Raw genomic sequence first — 18153 nt, forward strand, 5'->3', positions numbered from 1 at the left:
CCTAATGAGAATTCCCCAACTTTCTGAGAGCAGCTTTATTAATTCATCAACAGGGCTACCTTGAGACGGCAGAAACTGTGAACTGCTGCTATTTTTTTCCTTTAAATTATAAACCACCATTAGTTAAATTTCATCATATCAATTTAGTTTGCAATGAGTTGTTTATACACTACAGTATATAAAAAAGCTACATCTGCATAACAGTATTTGGTCTAGAAATTTCCCCAAACTAGAAAATATTATTATGGTTTCATTGATATTATTCTCCTATACCCCTATGTTAAAAGATGACATAGTTGCAGCATTTTTGCTTTTGCAGTGATACTTCACAGAGACGTGTTACTACTGAACGTTTGATAGAAACAACCTGTTCTGTATTATAAAGTTAAGTGTGAAAAGAATCCCCAGATTTACAGAGTACTGTGTTTTTTAAAACCATAAAACTACCCATTCATTTATGTTGCTAGCAATGAGTTTATGATACCATTCCCTTTCTCATTCCTTGTTATCTCTGAACAATGTTTTCCTACTAAATCATGGGGGAAAGGGTGGAGGAAGGGTTTCTGCCCTGTGTTAGACGGTCAGAAGCCTGGTAAATGGAACGTGATGTCTGTATATGTCTCATGAACTTTTAAGGGATTCACATACTCTGACAGTCATTTCTGCCCTTGCCTAAAGATTTAATAAATACTGTTAATTCATTCTTTACTATTTAACAGTAAGTATTAGATAGGTAAACATTAAAATCATGATTAAAGTTGATGCTGACAGGCTTCAAAGTAGGGTCATATCATTCTGCTTCTGAGATACTATCAAGGTAATAAAGTTGTACTTTCACTGGGTCCATTCCTTACATATAAAGAAAATGTATTTATATTCAACACCATGACTCTCCTTCCAACTCGATTTTAAAGAGCACAAAGATACACAATCCTAAGAACCACTTTTATGGGCAGAGCTTACCAGGAAAACTATCTTCTACTGTTCTATGACTAAAATTCCCAAATGAGCCTTATCTCTTTAAGGACACAAAATTAAAAATTGCTACATACAGCAAATATTAAGGGCAAGATCACGGCTTTCTTATGTTCTTATCCCAGTGGCGGACAACCAAACTTGTTCAGGTAGCATTAAAATGAGTCTGCCTCTCACACCTGCAGACTATCATGTGCCAGCTAACAAATCAACACCGCATGCGGTCAGGACCCCTCCTTCCTGATACCGGCAGGGGTTACTTCAAACTCTCTTCCCAGAGTTAGTTTAGCAACCAACAGCTTTCCTTCCCTGCCACCAGCACACCAGGACACGAAGGACAGCTTAATATTTTAAGCCAGAGGCTGGCAAACCCTTCCTGAAAAGGGCCAGACAGTAACTATTTTAGGCTTTGTGGGCCATATGGTCTCTGCGGCAACTACTCAACAGCTCTGCTACGGTAGAGCAAAGACAGCCATAGACGGTATAGTGTAAGGGAACAAGCAGGGCCGTGTTCTGATAAATCTCTAGGGTGCTGAAATCTAAAATTCACAGAACACTCACATGTCACAAACATTATTCCTTTTCAAATATTAAAAATGTAAAAACCATTCTTTGCTCATGGGCTGTACAAAAAGGCAGTGGGGCCTTTGTGACCTGCAGGCCATAGTGTGTCCACCCCCCTGTTGGAAGCTCCTTTTTAAGTCTCTCTCTTGCAAGCTTTGGGCAGGTGAAGTCTGTGAATCCAGCTGTTAAAGTCCATGAACCTGGCTGTTAAGTCGGCTTCATGTCTAACATGCCAATCAGGGTTTGACGAATCCCACCTTTAAATCTATGTGCTCCTGGTGATAAATCCTAGGTAAGTCCTGGTGCCCAGAACCTAAGAAGACTGGTTCCAGGGCCTACCTACGGTTCTAAGATAGCACAAAACAAGACCAACTTCCCTGGATGGAAGTGTTTCAGGTTCTCTTTCATGATCCCTAGAATCAAGACTTGTGTCCTAGTCCTAGAATCCTTCCGGAAGATTCTGAAACCAGGGACTGAAACTAGATGAGGTAAAGGCTGTGACTGGTTCTGGTCTTGGGTGCTTTTTCCTGCACGTGGCCTGAGATGCCAATAGGCTTTGGAGCCAACTTCTCAGGAAATGCGGCGAGGGCTCTCTCCAATCCCCGACAGCTCACTTCTGCACAGCCCCCTCTCAAGTCTTCAGAACTAGAAAGGGCTGGGGGACTAGCGCTTCTACAAGAGTAAGGTACAAAGGATCCGGAGTGTGTTCATCCTTTCTTTTTAAGCTTGGAATCCCTAAAAAGGGCTACTGTTGAGAAGGAAAAAAAAAAAAAAAAAGATTCTGCTCTCTACTTGTTTTCTTAAAGCAGCATCTCTAATATGAGGTTCCAATGTAAAACTGGGTTCCAATGGAGATGAGTAACAATTTCTAGATGGTGGGACCTGGACACTGAATAAAATTCATTCAGTGTAAAGTGGGTAAAGCTGTTGGAAGCTTTTTTGGGCCCCCAGTTGGAGATCTATACGTTTAACTGAACACCCCCTGCAACCAGAGCCTCCAGGAATATACAGTGGCTGTTTGTAGGCAAAAAGCAGGCTTCTCAGTTTATAAATCCTTGAAAACAATACTTACTGTTTTCTATGGTTGGATCGTAGGAATCAACAAATTGGCCTTCGACAAACTGAATCGTCAATGAGGATTTCCCTATAAGAGAGAGCAATAGCTGAGTACGCACTGGCATATTAAGGTAAAAATACTTTAATTCTACTATTTTACCAAGAAATACTCTAAATTCCATATATACTACAGGAATTTAAGCAATTACGCTATTATGAATTACACATGTCTGTGACATTAACAAACAGTACTGACCGGTACGCATATCACATAGTTTGTCAAAAGTAAACAAACTCTTAAATAAGGTTTAAGCTAAGCTAAGTTAATTTCCTCTGGTGTCCCTGAAATCTGGCTATTAATTTTGAACTCGAAATTAATAAAGCATGATCAGTTTCTTTGGGCTCTTTCACTTATGGCTGTTATAAGTGTTACCAAGTAGTTTTTAAAGAGGATAATCTGAAAATATGTGATAAAAGTCGGTTTTTAAAACTTCTTGAAGGTAGAAATTCTCTCTCAATCATTCAGTATTGAAGGCCTCACAATGTCTGGAACACAGAAGACAATAAAGAAATGCTCTGACTTCACAAAATCACCAGTAATAGTTGAGCCTGTATGTTAACAAATCAAGAACCAGAGCCCCAGGTTCTCACCCCCCTGTTGTCAGTAAATTTCTCCTGGAGGACTTTAGAAGAGGGTACCCTGTGAAGACACCCTGCAAGAACACAGGCCACATTACAGCCATCCCTCCCCTCAGACACCAAAATCCGAGGATACTCAAGTCCCTTACATAAAACGGTGCAGTATTAATGAACTTATTTACAAAGCAGAAACATACTCACAGACACAGAAAACAAATTTATGGGTACCAAAGGGGGAAGGTGGGAGGAGGGATAAATTAGGAGTTTGGGATTAGCAGATACATACTGCTAAACAGATAAACAACAAAGTCCCACTGTACAGCACAGGGAACTATAATCAATATCCTGTAATAAACCATAATGGGAAAGAATATGAAAAATAATATATATGTATAACTGAATCACTTTGCTGTACACTTGAAACTAACACAACGTTGTAAATCAACTATACCACAATAAAAAAAAAAAAGGCGTAGTATTTGCATATAACCTAGCACATTTTCCCACATACTTTTAAATCTCTAGATTACTTATAATACCCAATAATACAATGTAAATGCCATGTAAACAGTTGCCAGCATGCAATAAATTCAAGTTTTGCATTTTGGAACTTTCTGCCCCCTGCCCGCCATATTTTCCATCCGAGGTTGGTTGACCCCCGGATGTGGGGCGAATACGAAGCGCAGACTGATTTTATCAGCAGGAAATAGGAAGTGGTCCCTCCCTAATTTCACCCCAAACCCTTCCTTCTCTCCGCGCCCTCAGAGCATTATAAAGCACACACACTACATGCTCGCTGTATCTCACGGAACTTCCATCTCAAAGGAGGTGCAGGGAGAGCCAAGGAGAGAGGTTTGGTAACACGAGTTTTACACTCCTGGGGTTTGGGTTGGGCCTGTCCTCCTCCAGACCACGGAGGGGTGCGGTCCACAGGGGGCACAGTGTTTTCACACCAAAGGCAGTCCCCATACACTCAAATTAACTAATACGCGAGCTTATAAGTAGGGGCTGCTGGGAGACAACGAGAAGAGCCCCGAGTTGGCAGGCCTGCCGGCTCCTCACGAGCAGCTAAGCACCGTTCAGAGCGTCTCCAGAATGACAAACAACTGAAATCCTTCTCTACAAAGCAGCCTACAAGAGCTTTTGAAAATTAAACATTACTTCCCTGCTTAAAATCCTCACCGCCATCAGAATAACCCCCAGCTCCTAACCCTGCCCACAGCCCCGGGCTCTCCCCGTGGGTGCCCTGCTCTGCCCCCTTCCCTACCTCATCTGCTGCCCTCCCTCCTCCTCCCGGGCCCTCCCAGGCTCCAGTCACATCCTTCTGTCCCTGCCAAGTTCCTGCCCGCCTTTGTGCCTTTGTCCCAGCCACCCCGCATCTCTGAATGTACAGACTCACTTTTATCGTTATTCTGGCCTGAGCTCAAACATCCCTTCCCCGAGACCGCCCAACCGAAGGTGGCGCCAGCTCCCTAACAGTCACGCTCTCATAGCCATCTTGTTTTATTTCTTTTTAGTGCTTAAAGTTATCTAAAATTTTCTTCTTTCACTAATTAGTCTACCAAGACCAGCGCAGTGCCCGACACACTGTAGACATGTGGGCTCAGACCTCCGAAGGGCACGCTCACCCTCAGATACTACAGAAGATGTCCATTTACACACATGACTAGGAAACACAGTTCTAGTCTGTGTTGGTGTCCAAGCACGGGCCTGCCTGTGACACAGGGATACAGTGGCAATCCAGGAATGTCACACACTTCAAGCGGACTGTGTTCAAAAGAAACCATGTTATATAAGCTAGCCCATAAAGGAGCATTTAGCTCAAAACACAGCAAAGCTATTTTATGTAATGAAAGCAGCAAGGGAAAAAACCCTCTCTTGTAAGTTAGCAAAACTGAAAAATTTTAGAAAGAAAATAAACTTCTTTAGAGCTTTTGAAGAATTAAAAACAAAAGGAATTAAAAATGATTTTGAAAACTTTTAAAAAGCAGAACTGGATTAAAAATAGTGAAAGAAAGAGGGTGTGATATACATACTACGTTCCCCCAAAGAGGACGGAAACCGGTAGCAAACACTGGATTAGACCGTAATGAACCATTATGTACCGGCACCAGCTAAGTCTCAACAGCCTTACTTGCAGGGGTGAGGGGAGGGGGAGAAGAGCCTCAGGACTTACCGCGCGAAATTTCAGAAGCCACAACCAAAAGCAAGTTACGCACAGTAAACAAGACAGCATGAGATAAAGTGCAAAGATGGAGTTATAGATAACAACTGGACCACACTTAAAGATACAATTATTGGCACATATCCCAAGAAGACTTCCTCATTTGTACCTTTATAAAGGGCATAAATTATTTGACAGGCTAAACGGACATTTAACTTGAAAACACAAGTAATTATTCTGGCAAAAGCAGACAATGTAGTTCAACCCAAATCACAATGCAGGTTGACAGCAAACTATCACCTTCACAAGTAACTGGGACACCAGATTTAAAACTGCAGTTCCTCAGGGGGCAAGCTGGACTTCTCAATCAGATCGGTCCTCGGAAAAAGGGATTATTCATTAGCAGAAGCAGGACTGAAGAAAAGCTAGGTCTCCCTCGGGTCTCTCATCCTTGGACTCTCCCCTAAGGGAGATCATTAATTCCTTAAATTAAGGAGGGACAGGGAGGCTACATTTGCAGACTTGACACAGTGGTTTTCTACGGTTTCCATGAAAAAGGAGAATTATATAGAAGACAACTAGTGCCGAAATCTTTACAAGTCAGCACTAAACGATAATTATTCTTAGTAAATAAAGCCCACTGCTCATAGTGTTCTCAGTCCTGGTTCTAGTAATTTCTGGCTTTCAGAGATGTCCTTACCATCCTCATCCTCCAAAGCAGCAATTCAGCTCTTTGGTCAAGTTTCGCAAGCAGTTTGCTTGCAGCAGCTCCAAGAGACTTTGTTCATCTACAGCAAATTATGTTCTTTACTTGAGCACCTTTAAAATTTTCCCCTCATAATAAGTTCATACATTTATTTGGCTTTTGTCCTTATCAAATTCAGATTCTGAAACACTAGTTATGATCATGTTTCAGCAATGATCATGCTCTCGAAAGGTGCATTAATTTGTACAATCTGAAGAGAATCTCAACTCCAGATCAACTCTTTGGAGAAATGTTATATGAAAGCAATATAGGAGTGATCTGAAACAAACGGAAAAGCAGCACGTGCCCAGATGTGTGTTTATCAACACAGACATAAATCACTCGTTTTATGATATAACAGTACTGTAAGAGGTTTGAAAATATATCTCAACATCCCACAATTAACTTCCAAATATTTTCCCTCCAAACTAAGAACCGCCTTAGTTTTAAAAGTCATAAAAATTATTAAAAAAAAAGTTTCTTCTGAACTTTTACTATGTAAAAACAGCATTGTTATATATACATTTTTTGCAATGGTAATTTAGCACAGTAAGTTTTTTCACCCAGTATTTTCACAACAGAAGATATACCTTCAAGGTTGTTAACTGAACCTCTCACACTTCACAATTGTTATAAAATAGGCACTATTTATACAAACGTTTTAATACTTTTCAGATTAATTTTGAACAACTTTTCATGCTTATTCTCCATAAAGAAAAAAAATTACTTATATATCTCTCCCCACCCCGAAACCAGCATCCTCTGGAACAGCAGACAGTCACTCGTTCACGGGGATAAAATGGGGAGGAGTAGGTCTCAATCTGCTGGGCTATCACATCGTTGGGCAGAAGGGTCCGCTGGACCAACGTCACGCACCTAGCATACAACCCATCCCAAGAACTGCTTTCATTTTTACCTTGAGTCCTTAAGCTTGCCTTATGGGACTTCTTTGTCCATGCAGACGAACTGACTAACAGTTTAGCTTCCAAGCTCACGGGTCTTGCCACCAATAATAACCACCTCCACACACTTCAGCGACTGCCTCCTGAGCACGACAGGAAACACCCAGACGACTCCACCTCCAACCCTGCACCTCCCGCGAACCAATCAATAAGCAGGTGGTGAGTCTTCCCAGCGTCCTCACCTTCTGACTCCCATCACCTAATCCAGACCATCTCTGGAAGCAATGTTTTCAAACCAGGGGTTGTATCCCACCAGATCATGAAATCAACATACTGAGCTAGGACCAGCACCGTTTTTAAAGAAATAGGAACACCAGAGTGGACTGCAAATAATAAAGTCATCATGGAACTTTTCAGTTACATAAACATTTATGACTGGGTCACAACGTACAATGTATTTCTTACTACAGACTGAGGCCCAAAAAGTTAGATATACCCTGCGCTCTACGAGTCTCCTGAATCTCCAATCTCTACCACTGTTCACTTCCTTCCTGATCAGTTTAAGTCCCAAGATAAATCACTGTGCCCCACGCACTACTCTTTCATCAGAACCTGTCAATTTCCTTTCTCTGGGCTGATAAATTCTATGATCTTAATCTCATCTTTGGCCTTTTGTGAGCCTGTTGAGCTCAGCTGCAGAAAACCCCCAACCCTGTGGCTTGGCAACCATTCTCAAGCTGTGGCCTTTCCCCCCCGCTCTGTCCTCTGTCTTTAGGAATCTTTAGGAATCCTTTCTGTGAGTGTCCCTTTCCCAACAAAGCAGCGAAGTGTGGTTCCAGCAGCATCCCAGGGCAACCTACTGCAACTGCAAATTCCTAAGCCCCACCCAAACCTCCCAGGCAGGAGTATTAACAAGCCCCCACTCATGTGCTTCACCCTAAAGTTTAATTACCACTCCCCCCTCAGGTGCCAAGTTCAAATGTGACCATTCTAAATCACCTACCTCCCCCTGTCTGCAGGGTGTTCCCAAATCCTCCAGTTCCTCCCAGCAGCTCAGATCATAAGCATTTAAAGAACACACAACATGGGCCAGGAACTGGGACACAGCCATGACTACAAGCTGGGGCTGAACCTTAGAGGTAACTACTGTGACACCGCTGTCTTCCACTCACCTTTGCCTTGGCTCTGTGCACGTCAGACAGTGTGAAGGGAGCCCCTGGGCTGTGCAATGCAGCCCGTCTGCCTGGCCCTCTTCACATCATCACCACGGCGCAGAGGAAGCGGGCAGCACACCCTTCTTTCCACAGAAGCGATTCCAGCCCCTGGGCTCTACATCCCATCCCCGCTCCTGGGCTCTACATCCCATCCCCGCTCCTGGGCTCTACATCCCATCCCCGCTCCTGGGCTCTACATCCCATCCCCGCTCCTGGGCTCTACATCCCATCCCCGCTCCTGGTCTCCTCCAAATCTTCCTCCTGAAACAGTTCTGAACACATTCTTCATTTCTCTACTGGTTTAACTCCAATCCATCTGGTTTGTTCACATGCCTCTGACATACTTATTAAATATGTTTAAAAATCCAGGGGAGTACATCCTGACTTACGTTCCCCTTCTGCTCTCAGTGCTATAGAAAGACTTGGTTGGGTGTTGCAGCCGTTGGGTGCTATATCCCTGACCACAGAGATGAGCGCATGCTCTAGAAAATGATCTCAGTCGCTTAAAGCTCTACCCCACTAACCCAAATCAAACGCAACCGTGGGGATGCACGTGACCTGCATGTCCGGTAGTAATCTGACTACAATACCTGACAAAAAGTGTGTAGCCTCTGGTTTGAGGAGCCTTGAAGTAAAAAGTCAGGAACATAGAGGCTAAAGCTACAGAGGCAATTAAGGAAGAGCAGCAGCTCTTTCACTTAACAAAAGAAATCAAAGAACAGTGAAGCATGCAACGTATAACAACAATTCCAAGAAACTACTGGCCAGAGGCACGTTGTGACTTCGGGATGTCTGCCTCCATAGGGACCAGATGCTGACACAGCCACCAAGCTGCAGGTGGTCTACTCTCCCCTCCAGTTCCCCGGAGCTAAATGGTTACACTACCCACACTGAAACCTGGACTTGTAGCTTCATCAGTTACAGACAGAAGAGCTGGACTATTCACTTTGTAAAATAAGGAGATGCGCTCCCCAACCTGTCCAAACACCTTTTTCCCTCCCGGTTCTGCCTCACAACAGCTGTATTTTTAACAGTGTCAAGCTTGGTAACATTTCATTCCATCTGAATCCCGAGTTTTCAAATCCCTGACTATGGATTAACTCATTAATCTCTCAAATAGCTATTAAGCAGCTATTGTGTTCCACGCATGGTTCTAGGCGCTGGGATATATCAGCGAACAAACAGAAATTGCTTGGTACATAAATTCTAATAGTGAGAAGTATATTAAAATAAAAAAGCACAATAAATGCAATAAATTGGAGGAAATATGTATCTATTCCTTGTAAACAAAGGAACATAACAAATAATTACCATGATTTTTTAAACTAATGAATGAATGGATCTAAGCAATGATGAGGAGCAGCTATTAATGCCGCAAAAAGAGAAATAACCAGATATTATGGGTCTCCTAGTAGCAATTTTAAGGAGGGTGGGGAAGGAAAAAGAGAAAGAAACCGCCTAAATCTGACCAAACTGCTAGATTTAACTACCAATTTACAGGAAATAACGGGGGACAAATGAACATCTTGAATACTATAGGATGCAATAGCAAAACCCAGATTCTAGGTAACACTTCAGGTAACCCCTATATACCAGAATTTCTAGGGTGGGGCCCATGCTTCACTCAGTATTTTTCAAACTCCTCCAGTGATTCCAGCGTATCTGGAAGTTTGAAAACCAGTGTTCTAAAGCAGGGCTTCCCTAATGTTAAAGAATAAGCAGTTCTCCTAGGGACCACGTTAAAGTGTAGATTGTTGATCTATTTGATCTGGGGTGGGGTGTGGGATTTTCCATTTCTACCAAGATCCCTGGTGATACTGATCTCCAAACCAAGTTCTAAAGTTTAGAACACTGGTTCACAAACTTAGCTGCACTCCGGAAACACAGAGGGAATTCCAAAAACTACTGGCTGGGCCTCATCCTCAAGTAATTCTGATTTAATTACTACAAGGTGCAGCCAGGGCACGGGGATTGTTAAAAAGATCCCCGAGTGATTCCAATGTGCCACAGGTTTGAGAACCCCTGGACCAAGGTCAAGGCTGGCAGGAAAAAAGAGATGGAAGAAACTCTGTTCTTGAGTTGACTGACTAGTCAACCGCTAGTCTTCCATTTATGTGAATGAATAAACCTTATTCTTTAAGCCAGCATGAGACAAATTATTTCGCAGTCAAAAGCATACTAACTGATTGCAATATTATTGCAATAGAACTGAAAATTTTAGTATCTTCTTATAAAGATCACTCAAATCACTCTTCTATTTGATAAATTCATATTTTAGAGTGATAGGAGTCTTCTCTGCTTTAAGAAACATTACTTATCACTTGACTCTACACCCACTCTTAACTGACACAATCTGGAAGTAAAATTTCTCAAGGGGGACTTCCCTGGTGGTGCAGTGGTTAAGAGTCCGCCTGCCAATGCAGGGGACACGGGTTCGAGCCCTGGTCCGGGAAGATCCCACATGCCGCGGAGCAACTAAGCCCGTGTGCCACAACTACTGAGCCTGCGCTCTAGAGGCTGCGAGCCACAACTACTGAGCCCACGTGCCACAACTACTGAAGCCCGCTCACCTAGAGCCCGTGCTCCGCAACAAGAGATGCCACTGCAATGAGAAGCCCGCGCACTGCAACGAAGAGTAGACCCCGCTTGCTGCAACTAGAGAAAGCCCGCACGCAGCAACGAAGACCCAACGCAGCCAAAAATAAATAAATAAATAAACAATTATATATATAAAAAAAATTTCTCAAGGAACAAACATCAGTGATGCCTTTTAATAATTGACTTCAATGATCCTTGGAAGAGGCCAGAGCCAGAAACTTAAAGAAAGCTGCTAACCAAGCACTGGGGTCATATTTTTTACGTGTCTGGGATGGGGGTGGCAAATGGGACAGGACACGGTCCTACCAGGAACCAAGCAAGCTCCCCACAAGAGGATTGTGGACTGGGGCCAGATGATGGCCAGTGAAAAAACCCAACAGAAAAGAGTGAGTAAAGATGGGAAGAGGGCAGAGGAAGTAAGAGGAAAACAACTCAAACACCAACCTGTAATCCCAAATTCCCAACCACACAAAAACTCTATTACTAAGAAAAAGCAGCCATCAGAATAATTGGAATAGGTGAAATTAATCTTATAAAGGTCTGGGAAGACTGTAACTAAACATGCCCAGAGTTCCCAGAGATTATCCAAGGAATTGCTTCTACTGTAAAAAACTTATGAAAAAACAGATTAAACATGATCAAGTGAATATGAAAAAACTTTTTTTTCACAAATACTCTGTTTAAAAAAAATCCAGGTAACATCTTTTGAAATAAGTTCCTACTATTTCACATAAAATACATTTCAAGTAAATAATGGAATAACTGTGGTTATGGCCACAGGGCAAAAAGTATTCGCCACGTAATAATCAACTTTTCCCGTTTCCAGGACTCCATTTATTCTAAGAAACATCATCTGTTAACGGCAGCTTCGCGGGGCAGGGGTTGATGAGAACACACTAGTAAATTAAAACCACAATACATCCTGGCATTGAGGAAATATAATTAATAGAAACAGGACTGAGGGTTAAGGTTCAGGATTTGAATTCAGATTACGGTGTGAACCCCAGCTGTGTCTCTGGGGAAGTTAATGCCTTTGTGCCTTGGAACCCTCATGCGTGTGATGACTAAACACAGTACACCTTCAGTCCACACACATCGACTGATCCTATTCCATAACAGGATTCTATGATCACCTGAATTCTGAAAAAGATGTCAGCATGATACACCTGACTGCCATCTACAAGGATCCTGTAATCTTAACAGAAAGGAAGGCACCTATGTGAAAGGTCAAGTACACCCCTCCCCCCCACAGGATTAGAAAGTGGTGGTGGTGTTTTGTAAAAAAGAACTGCCAGGGAGTTCCCCGGTGCTCCAGTGGTTAAGACTCTGCGATTCCACTGCAGGGGGCATGGGTTTGACCCCCGGCTGGGGAACTAAGATCCTGCATACCACACAGTGCGGCCAGAAAAAAAAAAAGAAGAACCACCACTGGAGAATTTCTACTGAGGAGAGGGAAGTGAGAGGAGGAAACACTAGGGAGATCAGGAGGAAATTCTGAAAAATGGACTAGAAATGAAAAATGGGCATTTTAACCTGCTTCAAAATAGGTATTTAATACAAACCAAAAAGGAAAAAAATGGAAAAACTGATCTGTAAGGGAAACAAGAACCTCAGACAATTTAAAAAAGAAACAAGTATGTACTTGATTTCAAGACTTAATAGGAGACTACAGTTATCAAGACAGTATGGTATTGGCATAAAAACAGACATATAGATTAATGGAACAAAATACAGGCTCCAGAAATAAACCCACACATATAAATGATCAGCTGATTTTGGATAAAGGTGCAAAGGCAATTCAAGGGAGAAAGAACAGTCTTTTTCAACAAGTGGTGCTGACACAACTGGATATCAATATTAAAGAGAAAGAACCTGACCATATCCCATATAAAAGTACAGGATAAAAAATGGATCACAGACCAACTGCAAAACCTAAACTATGAAACTTCTGGAAGAAAACACAGGAGAAAATCTCTGTGACCTTGAGTTAATGAGAAAGATTTCAACAGCACAATCCAAGAAGAAAAGGGTACATTGGACTCTTCATCGGGATTAAAACTGGTCAGCCAAAGATCCTTGTTAAGGGGATGAAAAGACAAACCACAGACCTGGAGAACACATGTGCAAAACACATTATCCAACAAAGGGCATGAATCAGGACATATAACAAACTCTCAAAATTCAACAATGAAAAAACCACCCAATTAAGCATACGAGCAAAAGATTTGAACACTTTAACAAAGAAAATATTCAAACGGCAAGTAAGGACTTCCCTGGTGGTGCAGTGGTTAAGAATCCGCCTGCCAATGCAGGCGACATGGGTTCGAGCCCTGGTCCGGGAAGATCCCACATGCCGCGGAGCAGCTAAGCCTCTGCGCCACAACTACTGAGCCCGCGTGCCACAACTACTGAAGCCTGTCCACCTAGAGCCCGAGCTCCACAACAAGAGAAGCCACCACAACGAGAAGCCCGCGCACCGCAACGACGAGTAGCCCCAGCTCCACTGCAACTACAGAAAGCCTGTGTGCAGCAACAAAGACCCAATGCAGACAAAAATAAATTTATTAAAAAAAATAAAACCGCTGCTAATCAAATTATATAAAAAAAAAGGCAAGTAAGCCCATGAAATGATGCTTATCATTATTCATTAGGAAAATGCAAATATAATTACAGTGAGATATAACACATCTAATTAAAAATGTCTACAATAAAAAAATACTGACAATACCAGTACTGGAGAGGATGTGGAGCAACTGTTCTCTTTGGACGGGGTGCAAAATGGTACAGTCACTTTGGAAAAAGTTTTTTAAAAATAAAACACATTTATCAGATGACCCAGCAGTCCCATTCTTAGGTATTTTTCCAAGAGAAATGAAAACTATGGTCACCCAAAAACTTGTATGCATATACCTATAACAGCTTTATTCATAACTGTCCCAAAGTAGAAACAAACCAAATGTCCTTCAACCTGTTACTAGATAAACAAATTATATTAAATCCACACAAAGGAACACTACTCAGCAGTAAAAAGGAATGAACTACTGATAGACACAACAACACGGATAAATCTCAAATGTGATTCCATTTATATTACATTCTGGAAAAGACAAAACTACAGGGACAGAAAACAGAAGGGGGGTAAGGGCTGACTACAGAGGGGCACAAGGGCATTGTGCGGGGTTGATGGAACTGTTCTGTGTCTTGTGGTTGTGGTTACATAACTATAGAGTATTTACTTGTTAAAACCGAGCCATACACAAAAAGGGATAAATTTTACTGTATGTAAATTGTACTTCAAGTTTAAAAAAGAATCTTAACCTTTACCTCAGACACAAAAACTAGCTGGAAATGGATCATAGACCTGAACTTAAGAGCTAAAACAATTATACTTCTAGAAGTAAACATGAGAAAATTTTTATGATCTTCAGATAGGCAAAGATTCCTTACATGATAAAAGAATGAGTAAACCATAAGCAAAAGAACTGATAAACTGGGCTTTAACAAAATTACAAATTTCTGTTCTTTGAAATGTAATGAAAAGGAAGCCATGAACTAGGAGAAAATATTATATATATATGAAAAAGAACTATTATTCAGAATACATAACTCAATAAAAAGAACCCAATAACAAAGGCAAAACACTTGGACACTTCACAAAAGAAGATATATACAAATGGTCAAGAGGTATATGAAAAGACGCTCAATGTCATTAGTCATTGGGAAAACTCAAATTTCCATGGCCTACCACATCCGTACTGCTGAAGAGTTAGAAAACTGACAATATCAGATATCAGTGAGGATGGGTCTCATTTGTTGCTGGTGGAGTGTAAAATGGCACAAATGCTTTGGGAAACTGGTAGTTGCACAGAAAATTATAAACTTCATACATGTGACCCAGCAACTCCATTCCAAGGGGTGCTTACCAAAGAGAAATGACAGTGTCAACAAACACATAACAAATGCTCATCAAAGCTTTATTCTTAGCAGTGAAACACTGGAAACAACAAATGACTGGAGAAACAAATTATGGTATATGCACACAACAGAATACTACTCAGCAATAAAAAGAAACTCCTTATATATGTGACAACATGGATGGATCTCAAAACATTATACTAATTGAAAGAAGTCACACAGTAAGAGTATTTATTGTGTGATTCTATTTATGCAAAATTTTTTAACAAGAAAAACTAATCGATAGTAATGGAAAGCAGATCAGTGTTTGCCTGGGAGTGCGGTGGGGTATGAGGGAACTTTCGGGATGAAAATGTTTTTTATTTTGATTGGAGTAATGGTTTTACACAGGTGAATAAATCTGTCAAAACCCATCTAACTTTACACTTAAAAATGGGAACTTTATTAGACATAAATTATACCTCAATAAAACTTGATTTTTCTTTGTTTTATTGAAGTATAGTTGATGTACAATATTACCTAAGTTATAGATGTATAATATAGTGATTCACAATTTCTAAAGGTTATACTCCATTTATAGTCACTATAAAATATTGGCTATATTCCCTGTGTTGTACAATATATCCTTGTAGCTTATTTTATATGTAATAGTTTGTACATCTTAATCCCCTACCTCTAGGTTGCCCCTCCGCCCTTCCGTCTCCCCACTGGTAACCACTAGTTTGTTCTCTGTAACTGTGAGTCTGCTTCTTTTTTGTTATATTCACTACTCTGTTGTATTTTTTAGTTTTTAAAATTTTTATCATTATTTTAAAATTTTGGCTGCGTCAGATTTTCGTTGCGGCATGCGGGACCTTCATTGCGGCAGGCGGGATCTTTTCGTTGAGGCAAGTGGGCTCTTTGTTGCGGGGCGTGGGCTTCTCTCCGGCTGTGGCGCACAGGCTCCAGGGCGCGTGGGCTCTGTAGTTTGTGGCACATGGGCTCTCTAGTTGAGGAGCACGGGCGTAGTTGCCCCGCAACATGTGGAATCTTAGTTCCCCAACCAGGGATCGAACCGCGTCCCCTGCATTGGAGGGCGGATTCTTTACCACTGGACCACCTGGGAAGTCCCTGTTGCATTTTTTATATTCCACATACAAGTGATAGCATACAGTATTTGTCTGGGAGGGTATTATGCTAAGTGAAATAAGTCAGATAGAGAAAGACAAAACTTGATTTTAAAACAAGTATTAAAAAGGGAAGATATTTATTTTTTTTAACCAAGCATAACAGGATAGTGATTAGCTATGTGACAGTTGGCAGTTTTCCTGGTCTGTTTCCTCAACTGTAAAATAGATATAATAACAGCTCATACTTTATAGGTAGTTGTGAAGATTAAATGAAAATATCGATACATGCAGAATATCTGCTATGTAATAATAATGACATTTATTAAGAACTTATTACATAACCACATTCTAGACATTTTCATTTAATCCTAGTCTCACATCCTAATAATTATATCTAATATATTAACTTGAAATCTAAGAAAATGATATACAGTAACAACTACTGAAGCTAAATCCTCAAACTCACATGAAAAAATATCAAGAAATATAAGAATACACACACATACCCCTAATGCAGAAAATTACTGTTTCAGTAATCACTGCGTAACAAACACCTCAAAACTTAGTGGTTGAAATCAACAACTATTTCATTTGTTCCCGATACTACAATCAAGGCTGGGCTCGGCTGGCTCCTCTGCTGGTCTTAAAGTCACCCCTTGGCTGCCTCTGCTGGTGGGAGGCTGGGGGCCAGACTCAGCTGGGAGGGCTGGACCTTCTCCCTTCCCACATGTCTTCTCCTAAGGTCTCTCCCCCGTGTTCCTCGAAGCTCCAGAGAACACAGAAGCAGAAGCTGCCGACTTCTTACGGCCTGAGCCCGGCACTGGCCCATCATCGTCTCTGCAGCGTCTTGCGGGTCAGGAGTGCCACAGGGCCAGGACATGAATAAGTACCAGGAAGGTGCTTCTCTGGGAGCCACTGATGGAAGGACATCAATAAAAGGGACCAGGTTTGCAAACAGCAGAGAAAGACTACAGAATCACCTGGGGTTGTAAACGGACGCCAACCTGAATATCATCATTGTTAAAAGGGCTAGAATAACAACGAACCCTATGAAGGTTTCTTTAACAATGTGTTTCTTACACAATACATGATACCAATTACATGCTGACTAAAAAAATGTGTAGTGGCGCAGTGGTTAAGAATCCGGTGGCGCAGTGGTTAAGAATCCGCCTGCCAATGCGGGGCACATGGGTTTGAGCCCTGGCCCGGGAAGATCCCACATGCCGCGGAGCAACTAAGCCCATGCGCCACAACTACTGAGCCCGCACACCTAGAGCCCGTGCTCCGCAACAAGAGAAGCCAGCGCAATGAGAAGCCCTCACACTGCGACGAAGAGTAGCCCCTGCTCGCCGCAACTAGAGAAAGCCCGCGCGCAACAAAGACCCAATGCAGCCGAAAAAAAAGAAAAAAAAGTGTAGTTCTGTCAATAGCAGCATTGGTTATTGTTGCTTTTTTGAGGGGGCAGGGTGAGATGTATATATATCAGGGTCACCAAGGAATCTTTTGGAAAAAAAACCACAAAATACCTCACCATTCTAATTTTAAAAAGGGTGCCTAAGGAGTTCCCGTGTGCTCTGCAGAAGTGCTTCCTGTGATTCTAATATGCACCCCCATCCCCACATCTCCGCCACATACGGAGTCAGATGAGGGCATGTGATACAGAGAATCCAACTTTTAATTGTTCACCAGCACCTACAAGTGAGACACTGTTTTAAGCGTTTATGACCCAATTCCTGGAAATCTCCGCCCCTTCCCCAAAATAGTTGGAATAATTCTCCCACTCATTAGCCTATGAAATTACCCAACCTATAAAAACTAACCACCGCATATTTCGGGGCCTCTCAACTTCTAAGACGGCCCATACTCTGTCTATGGAGTGTGTATCTCCCTGAGTAAACCTTCTTTCACTTAAAAAAAAAAAAAGTTTACAAAACATTTTCACATGAATTATCTCACTTGTTCCTATGAATTAAGCAGGGCTGACATCATCTTATTCTCTCTCACACTCCCTCAGCAATTTTCAAACAACAGATAGTAGGAGAGAAAAAAATTAAGGTGCAATTATTATTTTGACAAAGAGAATAACCACGTAAAACTGGTTCATAAAGTTATTACTCATTCAAATACTTTTTTTTTATATATAAATTTATTTATTTTATTTATTTATTTTTGGCTGCGTTGGGTCTTTGTTGCTGCATGCCATGCAGGCTTTCTCTAGTTGCAGTGAGCGGGGCTACTCTTCATTGCCGTGTGCGGGCTTCTCATTGCAGTG

At 41.7% G+C, this 18153-nt stretch overlaps 1 protein-coding gene across 2 annotated transcripts in view; it reads right to left on the minus strand.

The window, feature by feature from the left end:
• Window positions 1–18153, minus strand: part of RHEB (Ras homolog, mTORC1 binding) — a 46621-nt gene that overhangs the window by 17692 nt on the left and 10776 nt on the right. The window contains exon 2 of one of the 2 annotated variants that reach the window (XM_082399013.1): window positions 2612–2683. The exons of the other annotated variant lie outside the window; for it this stretch is intronic. Coding sequence (XP_082255139.1) covers window positions 2612–2683 — 72 coding nt within the window. The remainder of the gene's footprint in view (window positions 1–2611; window positions 2684–18153) is intronic. 2 annotated transcript variants of the gene reach the window in all.

Source organism: Balaenoptera borealis (assembly GCF_965194805.1).
Source record: "Balaenoptera borealis genome assembly, chromosome: 7".
Taxonomy (NCBI): domain Eukaryota; kingdom Metazoa; phylum Chordata; class Mammalia; order Artiodactyla; family Balaenopteridae; genus Balaenoptera; species Balaenoptera borealis.